This window comes from Zerene cesonia, chromosome 17, assembly GCF_012273895.1.
Source record: "Zerene cesonia ecotype Mississippi chromosome 17, Zerene_cesonia_1.1, whole genome shotgun sequence".
In the NCBI taxonomy this organism is placed as follows: Eukaryota; Metazoa; Arthropoda; class Insecta; order Lepidoptera; family Pieridae; genus Zerene; species Zerene cesonia.
Genome location: NC_052118.1, coordinates 1830616 through 1850491, shown reverse-complemented (window position 1 = coordinate 1850491; position 19876 = coordinate 1830616). Strand labels below are relative to the sequence as shown.

The following is a 19876-nucleotide window of genomic DNA, read 5'->3' as shown; positions in this document are numbered from 1 at the left end:
TTTTTTTATTTTTTTTTTATGTCATTGCGGGCAGCTGAGCTGGTGGTTCGCCTGATGGTAAGCGATCACCACCGCCCATAAACATTCGCAAAGGTAGTACCTCCGTGAATGCGCTGCCCGCTTTTATGGGGTAAGGGAAAAGGAAAGGATTAACGACTGGAAAGAAGGAATGGACTGGGACGGGTGAGGAAAAGGAAACGGGCCTCCGGCTCCCCCACTCACCGTACGAAACACAGTGGCATGCCACTATTTCACGCCGGTTTTTTGTGGGGGTGTGGTACTTCTCCGGTGCGAGCTGGCCCAATTCGTGCCGAAGCGTGCTCGACTTCCACAATAAAATAATCAAATAATCTTATTAGTCGTCATCATCAGTTCTTTAATGCAGACTCAGTTCTTTTAAAAGGCTCTATGCTCGTTAACTGTAACTTATCAAAATATGTCAAATGTTGAATTTTTCGTTGTTGAACTGGCTGGTTTCCACCTGACATTTCGAGATATAAATAATTACCGAACGAGTTATAAAATCTAATTGTTTTGGACACTATCATTTTTTGATCGTATTCAGAACGATCTTTCTATTGAAATGAGTGAACTTAAACACTGGGTCACTGGGTCGTGCTGATTAAAAAACACGTGTACCTCCACCTCCTCTTAATTATGATAACAAAGTCAATTAAAAAACGTCTACTTTATACCTGAAAATGGAATTACTTATGAGCAACGTGTCGAAGCAGTTAATTATTTATTCAAGGTTGAATTAAATGCCATTTTCAGTTCACAATAATAACGTGAATTTGAATTGCCAACTTAAATATGCAAGTGAATTAATATAAATGTTTTTCATGTGTATTTCAATTGAAATTTTGTGATAAAAGTGGAGATTTTGCACATTTTTTGGACGTGTATTGTATTATATATTTGTATACTGTCATTATTTTATTGTAAATTAATTAGTACGTGATAGTTGATGCTTGTGTCACTATAAATGCTACAATCGTCGCGTTAAGTCCGTTCTACATAATTTACTATCTTCATGCTACGTACGTAAGAACGTTTGTGAATACGGAAGCGCCTCTGGGAGTGTTCCGAAGTCCGGCGAGGTAAGTGGGGATTAGAATTGTAGAATATAGTTCGACTTTGTTGGTTCTGCTCTTTATTGTTCAAATAATTACTCGGGCATCGCTGGGATTTGTGGTTAACGTATACAGAAGGTACAGTTTGGTCTTATGGAGTTCTAAGTCTAACTTATTAAGTAAGTAACTGAATCTATAAATAGGTACTATCTTAAGATAAAAACAGAATCATGAATTGAAAAGAACTTTCAACCTTTAGTAGTTTAGTTACCATAAATCAGTGACCATTTTAACAACAACATTAATTTTATTTCAGTATTACTTTTCCTCCTGTTTTATCGTATTACTTATATAATTAACGTAACAGTTTTATGGATTTTTTCTTTTTCTTTGCTTATAAAGATTGGACTCTTTCTCTTTTGACATTTGGACGGGTGATTAAGCTTCTTTGTAAAGCGGTGATGGATTAAAATGTACAATTGAAATCCAGCTTTCCCAAAAACTTAAAGCTAACAAAAGGTTATAAATTAAATCGGAATAAAATAAGTATTTCACTCAAATGCAAAAAAAATAGTTTTCCAATAATTAATTTCACAGAAAACTCTGCAAAAGACAAGCCAAACAATTCATTCTAGAATCATCAAATATTCTAATTAATATATCTAATTAATATCTACATCTAGTAACATTACACAAGAATGTGATTTATCCCATATTCTAAATCTGGAATGATTAAATAATTCCATTATATCTCATTGACAATAATTTTAAAACATAACATAATGCGACCATAGCAGCGCTTCTTCCATTCTCACATTGAATTCTTAAATCTACGAATATTTTATTTCTTTAAACGCTTACGTTCTACGCCTCATTCCGCATTGATACCATCCCGGGTTTATCTGTTTGTCGGAGATTTATTGTTGGATGGGCCGAGACCGTCATTCCCGTCAACGACTGTTTTTTGCTGAAATTATTGAATAGATTTCAAGCTAACACAATGTGGGCGTTTGGAAGAGTATCGTAAATTGTAATGCATGGGAAAATGTGGTTTGGCGTTCTTGCAATAGGATGTAAAATATATATTTCAAGATAAACGGATTGTGTGCGTTCGAATTGATTTGCGTTGTATTTGATTACATTTAGAGAAATAATAAGCCATATACCTTATGTCCTCTAAAGAATTATAGTTAGATAGATTGTTGAAGGAACACAGAAATTAATAATTCTTCACAATGTTTATCATCTATAAATATTCAAGTAATAAGCTGAGATAACATACATTTATTGTCTTTTTGTCTTAAATTATCATTAAATGTAAAAATATCCGTCGATAATTATATCGTGATGTTCAAATCAAATCATTTTTTTTTATTGTGCATCTTTACAGCATGAGTACAGACAAAAGAATAAATAAAATCAGAAGTATGAAGAGCTCAACAGGCGGTCTTATCGCTTAAGAAGAATTCTTAATATTTTCCATATCTTCATTTATTCAGGCTCAAATCACAAAACAACCACTACGCTATTACTAAACAAGCAGTACGATAGAAGCGTATGTACAATATAATTGATTTTAATCAAAATTCACACGCTACCCAAAATAGAAGCAATGATAAACTAAAATAACAAAAGCTTTACGCAGTATTCAAAGCACTATAGCAATAAATTCTTCAAGCTTCCAGTGAAAATCAACCCGAAACAGAACTCGAATTCACATACAAATCGCCATTTAATTCGATACCGTAATAAACGCAAATTAAGTTCACGTCTGTCATATCAAAATGTTAGTGTTGTGAGCAAAATAAATTATTATTTATCAATCGTTTATGGGCCTAAACAAATCGTATTAAAATTTACTATTGTCCATTCGCCGTTGCCAACGGCCTATCGTGACAAATTGCATTTGGTCAGGCATTGATAGAGGTAATCGTATATCATTATGCATTAATATTTAAATTTCAATTTAACTCAGACTTTGTATTATACACGTACAATATTATAATTTTCATTTCCCTAGGAAGATAGCCACCAAACTATGACCTAAAGTTTTGTATATATATAAATTCACAGCAATATAATTCCCTTTAAAATCCTTGTTGATTTGTACCACATATTAAACATTAGTTACAAAATAGGGGAAAGATTTATACATTGTTCGTTAGCTCAAATGAATGTGAAGTGAGTTTTACTCGTATAGTAAAAGGCGAACTTTTTTACATTGGCAAAGAATGGCACATGTTGACATTTAAACTGTTATATTCCTTGTAATATGAGATTTGTTTTGAAAGTTACGTAAAGAATACGACTGTGTATTAAATTAATTATAAATTTATCATATGGAAACACGACAGGCGTAGGTTTCGCTATACAACCAAAATGATTGCTGTTTTCAATTAAAGTGAACGTTCAATTTCCTTGATGATTTTATGTTTGTAATATCATCAAAAACTCCCGTAATGTAGAATAATCTACCTACATATTGCACCAAATATAGTCTGCCCTAACAACTCCACAGTGTGATACTAAATCAGCTTCACTTTAATTAACTAAGATGCTGGTCTATAACGATCCAGCAATAAACATAAATGGATGGTTAGAAAAACCGATATGGCACGAAAAACCGAGAGCTCTGCCAAAACGATAAGAAATGTATGTGAACAAAAAGCTTTTTTCTCAAATCATTAATTATTAACGGCATTGTACAATGTTATTACTAAAAACATACTATGCGATTTGTTATGCTCATTTTATTACCATAAATCTATTTCAAAATGATTTTTATGATGAATTAATTCATAAACATTTGAGTGAAAGTGATATTATATTATAAAAAAGATATCTACTAATGCGCTAGTGTTAACCCAATAAATAATATTTTCCAGATTATGAAAACTTCTGTTAGTTCATAACTTTTCATATTGCATACAGATTGGGTCTAGTCGAAGATTATAACAATCCTTTTGTTATAATCTTCGACGGTTGATAAGTTCCAAAAACAATCGCTTTTTAAATATTTCATTGCCATATTAATATAAAATTACTTAATTTTTTAACTGATTATTTATTTATTTTTTTCTATATATTCAAACAATTATTATGTATGTCGTTTTTTATATATCATTTCATTTGTAAAGTCAATAATTGTATATATGATTCACATAACAAAACAAAACAATCTGGCATCTAGATATCTTACGAAGATTGTATACCGAAAAAGTTTATAAAGATTCTAAAAAAAAAAGAAACACAAGGGCTTGAAGACACTCACGAAACTTAAGGTGTGCATCACATATGATAGTTTTACAAAACGTAGAAGAAAATATCTCTCTAAATGTGTCATAAAATATTCAAAGCGCATAAATAAAACGTGCGATATGAAAGAGCTAGCCAATTTTTGCCGGTATCTCGTTTAAACGTGCCTCGGCTACGTTTAGCGGTTTTAGATAACGAATCGATCAATTTGTTGTTTTTGACAATTTGCACTGGATTCTGCGGTTGTCTTTGTGAATAAATTCCCTTTTTAATGGCCGAGCTCCGAGTGGATTTTGGCACGAGCTAAACAAATTATCGTCAAATTGTTCGCAGTGGGCTAGCGACAAACCGTCTTAATCGGTTGCTTTATGACTGTGTATATAAAATTCTATTGTTTTATATTTTTATATTATATGACTGCAAAAGACTTATGCAAAGAGACATCATTTATAAATAAATTAAAAACTGTGTTAATAACTATATCGATTTGGTTATTTAATAAAAACTTTCCTAAAGGTATTTTATTTATTATTTCAATTCCTTATCGCACATTGTTATAGTGAAATCCTAAAACACTTTCATTCTGTTCAAAATTATATTCTCCAATTATTGAAATCACTGTTTATTATTATTTTGTTGCAAAGTTGCTGAATTGAGTAACACAAACACGCAAAGATCAATTTAACTTCAAAGGTCAAAACATCCAAGATAAATTATTATTCCAGCCCGTCTTCGTCTCATTACAACAATATCAATGTACAACAAAATATATAATACAAAACACAATAAAAGCACCTTGAAATGCTTCAATTTATTACTTTACTTCAGATGATTTTTATAATAGAAAATTTTCTCAATGTCCCCTTTAATCTTTGCATTACTAAAAGCACAATAAAAACGTTATATGCCGGCTTTTAAAAGATAATTTCATTCTAGAGAGCTTTGCGACCGCATAATGGAAGATAGACAATTTCAAAAATGTTTCAGAGGAAACATTTGTACTGAATAATTTATAAACACGGCAACCGCTGTATTTTTGATATTTTTACGTCACTCGGAACAAAGCAAAATTTTTGTGATATTTGAAGGGGATTATGAAATCTAGTATGATACACGCATACATTTATAGTCAACGTGACGGTCTCGAATGAAAGGTCTCGGCCAGCACTATCTGTACACAGGACTGCACGCACACAAGCGTACGTATTATGCTCAGAAATAAGAATACTTGATAAATGAATAATCCAATGATGGAACTACAAGCTAATATCACTTTTAACTATTATGTTTCAATACACTATCAAATTAGTATATAATATTCGGAAGCATACCATAAACTTTTATGTTGTGTTCTGCAATGGATCTTATTTTGGTTTAAGCCATTTAGAAACACGTTTTAAGCTTATGAAGAATCTTAAGATTCGATCCGCTAATTATGCCTCGACATTCATTTTTCCAATGTTACACATACAATACTTTTAGACCAAAATAACTGCAACATATTGTGTAAAAGAGTCTTAACAAAATTATTCATATGCTGTTTCATATAAAATATGGTAACAAAAATATACACCGGATTCCGAATGAACAACTTGTTTTAATTACGAAAATGTTATTAAAAATAACGTTTAAATGATTACTGTTTAATTATAATTTGCCTGGGTTAATTTATAATGATATTTTCATTCTGGTACTATAATAATACCACAATAAGCGTTATAAATAATGGGCAATGAAATTTAAACTATCATATATTTTATATGGAATTAAACTGGTGGTTCGCCTAATGGTAATCTCCCATGACCATTTCTAGAGGTAGGGCCAATCCAATTGCGTCGTCCACTTTTAAGTGTAAAGGATAAGGAAAGGATTTCAGGTCAGAATAAAGGAATGGATTGGGAAGGGTGAGAAAATGGAGGCCTTCGAGTATAGGATATTTTACATATCAGCTTCAAGTATACACCTATAGACCTACATCCACACATGCAAAAAAAAAACTCTATACATAATATCATTTGAGATATGCTAAAAGTTATATAGCTGTGTAATTCACATAAATCAATATTACTCTTACCTAACAGTATCAGTATTGCATTACCATTTATTGAAACATCTCCCTTACACATAATACGACGGCAGCTGTATTAAATGGATAGCTTAATTAAAAGATTGCCAAAAAAAATTATCAGAAACCCCCATTTATACGACGAATACGAAAAATATTCAAGTGTCACCGTAAAATAAACTCTTTCAGCTCTCAGATAAGGTTCACGTTACATTATTAACTAATAGCATATTGCTAATCACGATTATATTAGAAATAATTTACCGCTAATACATCCCAACATGTCTTTCCGTGTACATTAATATTCATAGGCGGATATCATCATGATAGAAATTGAGTTAATACATTATTCATAGTATGTGATTACGGTTTTTCGGTTATCAAGCATTTAATTGGTACTTTGATTATGCGTCGAATTCATGAAACTGTAGTATTATAACATTAAAAACTTTTCCAAAAGATATAACGCATTAAACATCCGTTCTTTTGTTAATATTTTTTTAATACAATGCTTTTTGAATGTAAGAGTGTTAAAATTGTTTAAGCTGTATAGTGACTTATCATAAAAATAACACTTTTAACAGAAACAAATTGTGGCACAAAATTTATTTTAATATAGCAAATCTACACTTATTCAATTCACAGCAGAAGAACGGAAAAATATATTTTTTATCCAATTATGGATCAAAGTTTTGATTCTATAGCCTAAATTAATATTTAAATCTCGAATGCTTTACAAGTGCCAACATTTCCCAACAAACGCTCTCAAATAATTTCATATGTTTCCACATTGACGCCTGTTGGGGATTTTAGAATTCAAACATTTCATGCAATACAAAAAAACATATGTACGTGACAGAAATAATTTGGATATTTGTAAAACTGGGACCACTGAAGCGTAGATTTTCAATCGCATAAATAAATAGTGCGTGATCAAATGATCCACTTTTGACAATTAGATATCATTGTGGGAGTCGAGCACGCTTCGGCACGAATTGGGCCAGCTCGCACCTTTTCCTCACCCGTCCTAGTCCATTCCTTCTTTCCGGTCGTTAATCCTTTCCTTTTCCCTTACCCCATAAAAGCGGGCAGCGCATTCGCAGAGGTACTACCTTTGCGAATGTTTATGGGCGGTGGTGATCGCTAACCATCAGGCGAACCACCGGCTCAGCTGCCCGCTATGACATAAAAAAAAAAAAATCAGAATGATAGCATTTCCTAAGGTATAGATGCTAGCTAGCCTTTAGTAAACATACTGTACTATAAACAACAAAGAAAACAATATACCACAAAAAGCAATCTCATGAAATACGTGAACAAGTGGTGGTTTGATCGCTTTAGCGCAGAGGAAAAACTTATTTATGTTTGCACAGTCTCTGAAACATAATACGCGTCAATAAAGATACGTTTTTTTGCAAAAAAAGCTTAGGAGCCAATATAAATAATATTGTATTTTCAGTGCGGCTCTGAAAAAATATTGCGGGCATTAATAAAGCAACCTGAGGCGGCAGCAAAATGTCGATAGCCCATTCAGTATTTAACCGCGCCGTGGAAAATAATCCAATTTGGTCAGAAAAAAGAAGGATTTACTCCGAATAAAAGAAATCTCGGTGGAAGGAATTCTCTATTAGGTGTGGGTCATATTTTCCGTAAATCTACACGGGATCGTGGGGATTTCGGCGGTCATAATGTTCGGAAATTAACTCAGTGTTAGAGCGTTAATATGTTCAACTTTATATTTCGAATATTGGCTGTTTATTACTTGGATTAAGAAATTAGCATTTGGTACCATTTTTAAAGAATATTTATAAGAGTTTAAAGAAAATATGTGGTGTTCTAAATGTAACGTATCATATTTTATTAATTAGCAATAATATATAATAAATCAACGCCGAGTATTTTTTATCGGCTTTTAGGTAATCTACGGAAAAAAGTAAAATAAAATACCACTTTAGTATTACTGGTGCGGGTGAATAATTTCCGGTTGGTAGATTAAATATTGGGAAAATGTTGTATTTTATTTCGACGATAAACGTATTTGATTGCATTTTTTTCGTACTTACAGACTCGTAACATTTAAGAATGTATTTAAAATTGTTATGAGTTTTTGTAAATAATAATTAGATTACTATATTATAATGTATATATACAACCGAAGGGTGCGGTTAAAATCTTTTATATAAAATTCCCATGTCACAATTTTAGTTACCAAACTCCTCCGAAACGGCTGGACCGATTCGTATGAATTTTTGTGTGCATATTGGGTATTTCTTCTCAGAAATACCGATTCTCATCGGTAAGAGTAAGGCAGGAAAACGTTTGCCGGGTCAGCTAGTAATGAATAAAAATACATAGAGAAAGTATTTCATGAGTTAAGGGGATCTTTCTTAGAGATTAATTTTAAAGCAATTTCTCCCGCAAAGGTAGTCTAATTCGGAAATATCGGATAAGTCTGTGTCGACGATATCATATCAGAAGATTTACATATCCTTATTTCTAACTGGTGTTTAGTTATAAGCAACTCCCCTTATTTTTCTTCTTTCGTTATTTATACAACCCACATTACAATAACATACCATATAGTAACCTGATGAAATCGTTATTCATCAAGGGTATATAATCCAGTCTGATCTCACATAATGAACAACGGTGAAACTACAAAGAGTAATATTATAAAGCAAATTAACTTCTTTGAAAAATAAATTTCTACGAAATACACAATACCCTCCGACATTATTGCTAGGCCGCTTATTGAGTGGGGTCACTAGTCAGTAATTAATAGGCGAACCCTATATAGCAGCTTTCCTAGAATATGCTATTTTATTTTTGTTGAGAAAACATTGTCATAATCTTATAGAAGATACAAGTAGAATAGGGCAAATAAATGTTTCAATTTTCTCATAATATGATTAAGTAGAAAATTAATAGTAAAAATATCTTTATTATCAAGTCGCGGCTGCGTACGTTAAATTCGGAGTAGTTTGTAATAAATATAATAGATGTGTATATATATATATATACAGGGACACAGCCCGCCTACTAGAATTAAGAATGATGTCATAATCCACAACGCTGGCCAAGTACGAAATGTCAGATGTGATTTATATAATTCACTGATATATAAAAAAGTCAATATATTTGACAGGAAATAAATTGATTTTTCCTGCAGTGGGACTTATATGGGTTGATAATGATGATGATAGATCTTCTCATCGAAATGGGAATAGCATTATACCTGATCTTTAATGCTTGTCAAATCGCTTTACCCGTAGGCGACTATTGCGCGACAGTTGTTTAATTTAACTTCCCTTAACTTTTATTTTTTATGTTTTTAACCAAGCTCTTCATTTTTGTCTGCATACATTAAGTCGCTATAAAATAACTAAAAGAGTATTATCGAGTTTGTATCATCCGAATTATAAAATCATAACCACAAAATATAATATTACTTGTACCATAGCGTTTACATTCGTAATTATATATCACAATATGCATGATTATATTTAATCATTGTTAAATAATATTATAGAAGTACTCCAAATTAATATTAAAACTGTAATTATTCCCATTTTATGTTACCCAGTAGGTATTACTTACTGCAGTCCTATGCAAATTAAATTCAAATTTGGAAAAATCCCAAGTAAACAGGTAAAATATTAAGTACACCCCACATCCATCCCACACAGAGATACTGAATGCTGATTTACACGTCTTTGGCATTTGAAACGTATCTCAGCTACATCTACAAAGAATCCCATGAATACTTAATAAAAAATGACCCCAAAGCGGCGCACACAGAAGACCTAAACTGAACTGACTGACCTTTACAGTGCAAATCAAAATCATCCCAATTAAAATAGTACAAGGTTTTGATTCGCATGAGAGCGTCGAGTTTCTGGTATAGTTTTGTGAATGGACATAATAATGAACCAGCTGACAACAACTGACAAAAACGCTTCGTGCGTGACCGCAGGGGAAGTAAAATATCATACATAGTACTTGAATTCCAAACATGTCTTTATCCTTATTATAGCGATAGCACAAGGAGATTCCGTAAGATCTGATGGATAATCAAAGTTTGTAAAGGTGTGCCGTAATTGGTTTAAGGAATTAAGGTCATGATTGACCAGGATAGCGATAATACGAACTTCTTCGAACCTTAGGTGCCCTTTATCTCAACTTATTTCCTTTCAGACTTATTATAAGTATTAATATATTTAAACGTCTCTTATCAGATATGCTAATTGCGAACCAATTGGACTGTATGTTATATAAGGCGAGATAATAGTCAAAAAAATACCTGAACAGTCAAGAATAGAAAAAACATAACATATATTTTTTTAATACAATAATATTTAGATATGATTTTTTTACAATATATTTCATTTATCGCTAATTATGTTTAAACGATTGAATATTAAAAATAAACATATAATATGATATGTGTTAATGTGATAAAGTTACCTAGGTCACCTAGAATAAGTCTCAATTTCTAATTTTTCCAGAACAATAAAGCACGAATTACTAAACATGCAAACGTAATTTTTTTTTTTTCATTCTTCCATAGCAGACACATTTCATATCTCGTCTATCGTGAGTCTATTGAATAAATGTTCATATGTTACGTGTATGTTGTGTATTAAGGTCAGTTAAGGTCGATTAAAGTGTATAATTATTATTATTTTTAGTAGTGCTCCATTATTTAAAATTTGTCAAGAAGTTGCGCTGGGTGATATCAGTTTTATGTATCTATTAAATAGCAGTAAAACAAACCTGTGATAACAGTGTTTTGCGTGGCCGATGGGGACGACGACACCGCAGTGAGAAGGAATGCGAGCACAGTCCGTTCTGTAAACCACGCTGGTTGCATTGCGTTCATTTACTATCTAACTTATTTATATTGCACACACTAGGGGCACGATTCTTGGGGACCGCCACTCTGATACTGGTATCGTCCAGAGCTGAAACAATATGTATTGGTTAGATAGAGGTCAAACATTGATACTTTAATACGCTATAACATTGTAAGGGTATCCTAAATATAGGCCGATGCAAAATGCAAGCTTATAAATATGTTTAATCAATGCAAGTGATTCAGATACTTTAATTTATTAAAAGTACAGCATAAAAAGCTTTAACATTTTATATAATATATACAAAACAAAAAATAAAATGATATCTCTAACCATACTAATAATATTTAATGTTTTGTGTTTGCTTGTTGAATGCGTTTATCTCAGGAACTAGTATTGGACCGATTTTGAAAGTTCTTTATTCTATTAATTCTTCACCGTCGGATGATGATACCTGGGTCCTAATAGTCTTTACGCAACACAAACGCTAGTTATCAATAAAGCTAGATATATAATAAAAAAATTTACAATTTCATTCACAAAAGGGTACTTCATTATTCCAGATAGCAACATCCAAAATTGTTTGGGCATGCGACCTTTAGAGGCAATGACCTTGCGTTGTCATTGCGTAAACCAAAACTAAATTATTCAAATAATAAAACAGTTAATGTAAGAATTAATGAATATACATGAAAACTGAACGCTTAATAATTCAATCGGGTCAGCTGAAGGCTTTGTCCTTGACGAAATTTAACATAGCCACTGACCCTTGCCGTTAAGGTACATATTAACGTAACATTATATTAGTGGAGACCGTGTGATTTCAAAGCAAATTTCATTTATGAAATTGTGATAGGCAAGTGACTGTTAATGCTACTTTAGTTTAAATGCCAGTGGATTTAGTTTAGAGAATGTTAAACTAAGATGAACAATTTTCTTCCTTATCTGTCTAAACTTTTCCCACACCCATTCTTTCCTCAATAAATGATAATTAAATCGTCAATATTCAAGTATGTACATTGGATGAATTTTTAATGATTCTTTGAATCAACAAATAAAATATGTAAGTCGTGACTGATAAGAGATAAATGCTTTAATTATAATTTTTAGAAATTGAAGACTTTTTAACGGATTTTAAACGCGATTTATTCATTATATTATTAAACTCGAAGTTCGCTGTAATGTTTCAAATCGAGTTTAAAATCCATACTCGCGTAAAATCAAACACCAGAAAATGCTACACTTAAATTATACTATATATGTGATAAATATAGAGCTTATTTCATAAATATGTATTTAATATTCATAAATATTAAAAACAAAAGCACACATCTATCATCTTTATGTAAAGAAAAAGATAATCTTTATAACCCTTTTTAACAAAAATCACCACCACGCTGGCCAAGTGCGGGTTGTCAGATGTCACATGCCGTGGAACTTTTTTTTTTAATTCTGAGACTGGCATGGTTTCCTCACGATGTTTTCCTTTACCGTTTAAAGCAGTGGTGATGGTATCTACATGTGCAAATAAATTGAAAAATCATTTTATTTCCTGCACGCTCGCCCGGTCCCGAACCCCGATTTATCTTATCGATTTTTATCGAAGTCCGAGGTTCTCACCACTGAGCCACCACTGCTGAGTTAACCAGTGCTTAACCAGATAAAATATATATTAATAATTTTCCAGTAAATCCAAAGGAGTATGTCCGTCTGTCCAGTCGCACGACTCGACCCAAAGCAGTTTGCGGTCTAACTTCACTACTTAAGCTTTTATTAGCTTAAATTGCTCTTACTGAGACGTTTTAGTTATCGTGACATATTCCAACGTATACTTGGTTTTTGAGATTTTATTTTGCTTTAATTGATATTTTAAAACCAGATTTTCGTATATAGCTAACTAATAATTATTTTTTCTTGAAATTCACCACATCTCGAACAATAAGATAAATCACAAATAGGTCATTTTCTATTATTTTCTGAGAACATCATTCAAGTATCTTGTTCTTAATATTTTGTAGAATTTCATACATATAATATATTGTAATTGTATATTTTAACGTCGTGAACGTCATATTTTAGGCAAGGAAATTATACGTTTTTGTGTATAAAATTAACTTTATCATATTTGTTCAAAACAGCTATAAACACCAAATCAATTTCACTCCCATCATATTAGTTAGGTTATATTAATAAGTATATTATATAAACTAATAACATGAAAATTAAACAACTTTTTTTCGTTTGTTTGTTACGATATAATATGTCAAAATTACTCCACCGATATTAGCATTTTACGTACGTACGTTTAGGATACCGTATACTGGCTAGACATAATCTGAATTCTATACCGGGTCGAACCGACCGAAGCCGGGTGTGGTGACTAGTATAACATAAACAAATGCCTAAAACATACACAAACAAGCTTCATACTCATGGTATAGCGAGGTTTCCCGGGGAAAAGCAGCCAAATTGAATTATGTTTCCCCATCAGTATGTATAAGATTGATATTGCGAAATAAATTGTGTTCACCGTTCGTACACTTATGAACAGGTATAGGGCGAGTTATAAAAATGTCGCTTGATGATAAAAATTATATGGCTAGCGGAATATAGGACGATTTTTCTCAGGGTCATTCGTTGTTTTACGTAGGGTACTCTGATTATAGTCATCACTTATTGCATTCATCTACACATTAAATACACACGAATGTGCACATTAAAGTCGTAAAGCAATAAAATAATGAACTTTTTTCATTTCATGTCATTCACTTCCTGTAATTGCACATTTAAAATCTAAACAAAATGCTTCTGCCTATCAAAATTTCAAACTTCAAAATATCAATTACGCACTAACCCATTATACACCAAACCTATAATTCAATTTACACCCAGCTTAAGTAAATCCCCGTGGAATTTATTACCCGTAATCCTTACTTTAGATAAAGACGTTTTTGGGTTGGAGCAAAACAAGGGACAACTCACAATCGATGCGAACGAACGACGCAAAGTTTCGACCACTTGAAGATCCAGATTTGACGAGTCCCATTTCGTGTATGCCACTTCACGCACCCTTACAAATAAAACGAATAAAAGCATTTCGAAGGGCTGTATTTTGATATAAAACACACAATTTCTCGTACAAAATAACTTATCACAAAAGTTTCCAAACAAATGCAAGTATACATTGTATTATAGTCGATGATAGATTAAAAAATTGCGTTCTTATTGATAACTTTTCCTTATATTAATATGACACTGTACAACTGAGTTACAAAGGGAGTTATTTGCCGACTAGTACTCAGCCCTCGTCTTTTCTTGCGTATATGATATAACATCGTACGGCAATCCAATCCGTGCAAGAAAATTTATCCTCTATGTCAGTTCCTGCAGTACATTCTCAAACTGTATCTTTATTATTATTCTGATTTACGCCAATATTTCTCAGTTACTTGTATTAGAACTACACAATAAAACACATGAATGCATACAATGACACAACATTATACTAAAACTAGCTGTGCCCCGCGGTTTCACCCGCGTAAGTCCGTATCCCGTAGGAATATCGGAATAAAAAGTTGCCTATATGTTATTCCAGTTATCCAGCTGTCTACGTACTAAATTTCATTGCAATTGGTTCAGTAGTTTTAACGTGAAAGAGTAACAAACATCCATACATCCATACTTACAAACTTTCGCATTTATAATATTAATAGGATTTAATACAGATACGATAAGCTGTTTTCACATGAAATAGTAACAAGCATCCATCCATCCATCCATACTTATAAACTTTCACGTTTATAATATTAGCAGGTTAAGTATAAACTATCGTGATTGTATACACTTTTATGACAAAAGATGGTATAAAAACTTTATCGAAGTAAAAACGAAAGCATGATTTCCGTCATATTTTTTACCACTCAATAAAATACACCATCCACTCTATGGAAATAAAACAAATCTTATCTACATTTACATATACACAACACTTCGACCCTCTTCAAAACGAAACAAAGCTAAAACGTATCCGACAGATCCAATTTTTGTGAAATATTCCGAGTGTTATTAATAATGGCTTAATTAAAATTGTACATAAAATTATCTGCGGATCAAAAGTGGATTGAACATAAAACGATGAACGCGGGATTGAATTCTGTCGAACGGTTACCTTTTTCATATAGCAATTAATATTACAAATTAAAAACGAGTTTTGTTTAATTTTGGGTCATTATAAATATGTTATGCAAGCTTTTGATAAGCATTTTTATATTCCATCTATTCTTATCTATTTTGTCTCTTTCAAGAGTGTTTTAATTATATTAAAGACAGGGTTTTTATGTACGTTTCTACATATATTTAATTGTGTATAAAACGAGGCCACGTAATGAGGTCTTTACCACACGTAAGCATTGAAGTTTTGCATCCTGGAAAATAATTTTGTTAGTTGATAAGAAATTGTGGTTTTTCTGCGTTCTTATTAATGCGTATATTTATTGTTACAACTTTCATTTTCTAGTTATCCTAGCTGTCTTTCTGCCTATTACCAGTATGTATTTCATGAATCGTGCTAGTTTGACAGTTCAAAATTTTCAGAAATAATTTCTGTTGATGATGGTGTAACTTGGGTTGCCTGGAAGAGTGATAATGCCGACCATCATCCATATATACGCATAAGGCCTGAACCATGTAACACACGTTTTTTTGTATATGTATGCACAATGAAGGGTTATTCATTCATTGTATTACCGATATATTAACGAAATAAATCGAAACTATGCACCGCTTGCCATGCTGATGAATTGGCCATGAGAAATCTATATTTTATACAGTTGCTCTTTAATTTATTTATACAAAACCCTAAGTATCCGACTCGCTTTGATCGCTTTAAAAAAAAAAACACAAAAAAATGTTCAATAAATTCCATCGAAATTAAAATAATCTATACTACATTTTTTTTATGTTACAGTCGGTAATGGAGCTGGTGGGACGCTTGATGGTAAGCGCTACCATCGCCCATGAACATTTGGAGAGGCGTAAGGCTTACTTTTATTTTTATTTTTATATTTTATTTTTAAAAAACAAACAAAGCTTACGCCTCTACAAATGGATTGTCAATTTACAATAAATTTTACGTAAAGTCTAAACTTTGCGATTGTTAAGGTCAAGTAAATAACAAAATTGCACTTACATTTTCATAAGCTTCCAGCCGAAAGTAAAAGCTACAGAAAATTTTACTTGATTAAAATACTTAAATGAAAACATACGTTACGCCGAGATTCGCTTTGCATACCCGACGCGAGGACAATTACTTAATATGCTCCCTAACTCTCAGATCTCTTTCATTTATATAAGGAGTTAATTCAACAAAGTTGCGAGGGTCTTATAAAGATTAGCTGACGAAACCTTAAGTCGTCTGTCCATCGGGATCAGACGGGATGAGGAAAAACGAAAAATTACCAACAGAATAAAGGTTTTATTAAAAATACGGGATAGGCGGTTCACCTAATCGTACATCCGTGTAGATGAAAAATGAAATTGAAAATTGTGAGTAAAGCCGCTCATAGCGACAACAAAAAAACAAATCAATAACTTCAGTAACAAGATACGGTAGACTTATTTTGCAGAAACTCATGAGAAACACATACAAAGTAAAAGGACGGCAAACTGTGAATTTATTATACAAAAGTTTTAAACTCGCTCAGAGTGCTTGCTCAAAAACTGTTATACACGTATTATTCCAGTTTTGTAAATATCTTGGACAAAACTCTCTTTCATTTTCCAACTTTCATAATTAACAAGGTTTCTAAAAGCTAAACAACATCACCTCTTTCTCTAGAAAACAAATGACCCTTTACACGAGTACGCTTACTTGTGAGTTCAAAAACTGTTTAAAAGGCAGAGTATTTTGTACGAAAAATGCTTACAAATTATTCGCTCTTCAAATCTCATTATATAAACGGTTGAAAATCTACTTTCGATATTTTTTGCTATCGCTACTTACGAAAGGGCTGAGCTAACAAAAAAAGTTCAAGCTAAGGAAATAAAACAAATGCTATTTGCGAAGGTCATTCTTATCTGCATGAGCTCAAATGTTTGCTGCTTTAGTTTTAGGGAAGTTACATTAGGTATAATCAACGAAATGATTTCATGTGAATATATAAGGAATTCAAATTATATTCGTTTAATATATTACTAACAGCCAGCTTCGTGCGACTGGTATCTACATAAAAAGTAGTTTATATTGTGTTATTCAAGGTTTTAACCAATTTCCAATACTATATTAGTATATAGTATACAGAAGGACACAATGTATAGTAAGCCTTATATATGTCTAGAACAGTTCTGTGTGAACGAGTCAATGACGATGTATGCGCGATATTGTAGGTGTTATGAGCTATTTATTATATGCCGCTTTCTGGAAGCCTCTATCCGTATGCCAAATAAGTTAAACTATGTACTACTTACTTCATGGGTACATAAAAAATTTGTTTATAAATATAGAAAAAACTATTTAAATATATATTTTTTTTTGACATAAAAAAAACTGAACTGCCTTTAAATTGTCTGAACTAGACTAATTTTAAATGAGAGTCATGAGTCATTAACTTTCAAATAAAAAAGAACCGTCAAAATTGAATCACACACGCGAATGTTCTCGAAAAGCCAATAAAAAACAGTTGAATTGATAACCTCCTCTTCTTGAAATCGGTTGATAATGTCAGTGGGATTTATTGCTTAAAATAATAAAGTATATAACACAATAGAGAATTTAAGTACACCTAGCATGTCTGAGAAGATATTCTCCTAAAACTAACTCAAGGTATATTAACTCTCACGCATTTATGCGACCTCTTTTCTGAGAACCCTTTTCTATGTACGCCCATGCAAATATCGTTGAAATGGGTCAAAATCGAATTTTCCCGCTTGGACTATTATTCTACGGCGATGTGACAGCTTCAACGACGCGCAATTTAATGGATGTTATACTAGTTTTTAACGCAGACCGACGGTGGGTTTTTTTAACTAGCGGGGAAATAAAGTGACATAATATGGTGAGACAGTGAGTTTTAAAATCTCAGCGGATATGAAATTATATAGTACTAGACACTCGTCTCAGCTCCGCCAGGATATCAAGATTGCTGTTTTATCCAAAGAGAGCATTTAATTGGGATAAAAAGTATCCTATCACCCAAGTCAGTTCAGTAGGTTCAGCGTGAGTAACGGACAAATATGTGTGATATATACATAGTGATACTATATACATAATCAAGAATAGAAATGATTTCGATGTTATACAGATTCTTAGTCTTTTTGTTTTGATGCAGAACCTATTCGACTGATAAATGAATTTAAATACATAATTTAAGATTAATTTTAGAGAAGATTTTCCTACAAAAACATCGATAGCTTTATCCACACTTACTTACAATTCATACTTTATATTATAAATACAAAAGTGTGTTTATTTGTTTTTCTTCCACGACGAAACGAAACTATTTTATGTATGACTCCATAATTTATTAACACAACAAAAGGCAAAAACCACCTAAAACTAGTGAGTGGTAAAAGCTACTTTTTACAGTAGTTCAACATTTCACTCCCTTGATATACTCCATATTTTGTTTGACCACGCGGACCGACCTCTAAATGAACATCTGGTAAGTAATAAATAATATATTTTGTGCGTACTGAGAGACAATTCTAGTGTGATTTTGCGATTAAGTGTAATCGGCAAATATGTAAATAAATATATATTTTATGTAAGGATTAGTTTACTGCTGTACTTTTGTTAGAGAAGAAAATATTGTAACGAGATACGAAATTTACATAGAAACATTTTGAGTTACGTTTCTGAAAGTCAGTTTCTCTTGTGAAACTATGCTTTCGTTGCGACATATTGAAATTAAATTATTGCTTTTTTATAGCAGGTAATTAATTATCAATTTATTAGATTAGACTTTATCGAATATAGTAAAACTGCGTATCAATCTTATTTTTTATCGTACCGTTAAATCATGGTAATACAACCTTAAAAAATCGTAATAGTACAGAAATAGAAACTGTAAGTAATTGATAAGAATAAATATAGAGTTAAAATAGTAACGTTTAATTATTTATTGAATAAATTTCTGATATTACTCGTACGCACGTGGCTTCGTTCAAATTCGACCTAATTTCAATGTATATTTATTTCACAGATATTTATTTTCAGTACGTTTTTCCTGCCATAGACAATTTTATCTATAATTAAAATATTTTTACTATTTCAAAATAGATATTCTTAGGCAGGTATATACAAACATAACAAGAAACAAATAGCCCGTTCGCTGAACAAAATAACAGTTAATAAACGCGTGGGTGACACAATTTGACGAAAGCAAAAATAATAGTGAAATAGTGAAATGAGTAATACAAAATTCTCTCTGAATATTTGATGGCAATAAATCTAAACATAACGTGGTTGAAGGTATTTGAATTTCAAATCGAATTGCGTTGTTCTGACACGCACAGAAAGAAAAACTATTTAAGCGCGTTTATTTTATGTGAACTCCGGGTAATGGTTGTATTTGGCAGCGAAATATGAAATTTTTGCATCATTTTTATTGCGGAGCGGGTATGGTTTCGAAAAA

General features: G+C 31.9%; 1 protein-coding gene across 4 annotated transcripts in view; it reads right to left on the bottom strand.

Annotated features, from left to right (window-relative positions):
- LOC119833648 (nephrin-like) overlaps positions 1–19876 on the bottom strand; it is a 164713-nt gene that overhangs the window by 119057 nt on the left and 25780 nt on the right. For all 4 annotated transcript variants that reach the window (XM_038357751.1, XM_038357754.1, XM_038357750.1 and 1 more), the window contains exon 2: positions 11167–11354. In XM_038357751.1, coding sequence (XP_038213679.1) covers positions 11167–11272 — 106 coding nt within the window. In that variant the 5' untranslated portion in view covers positions 11273–11354. The remainder of the gene's footprint in view (positions 1–11166; positions 11355–19876) is intronic.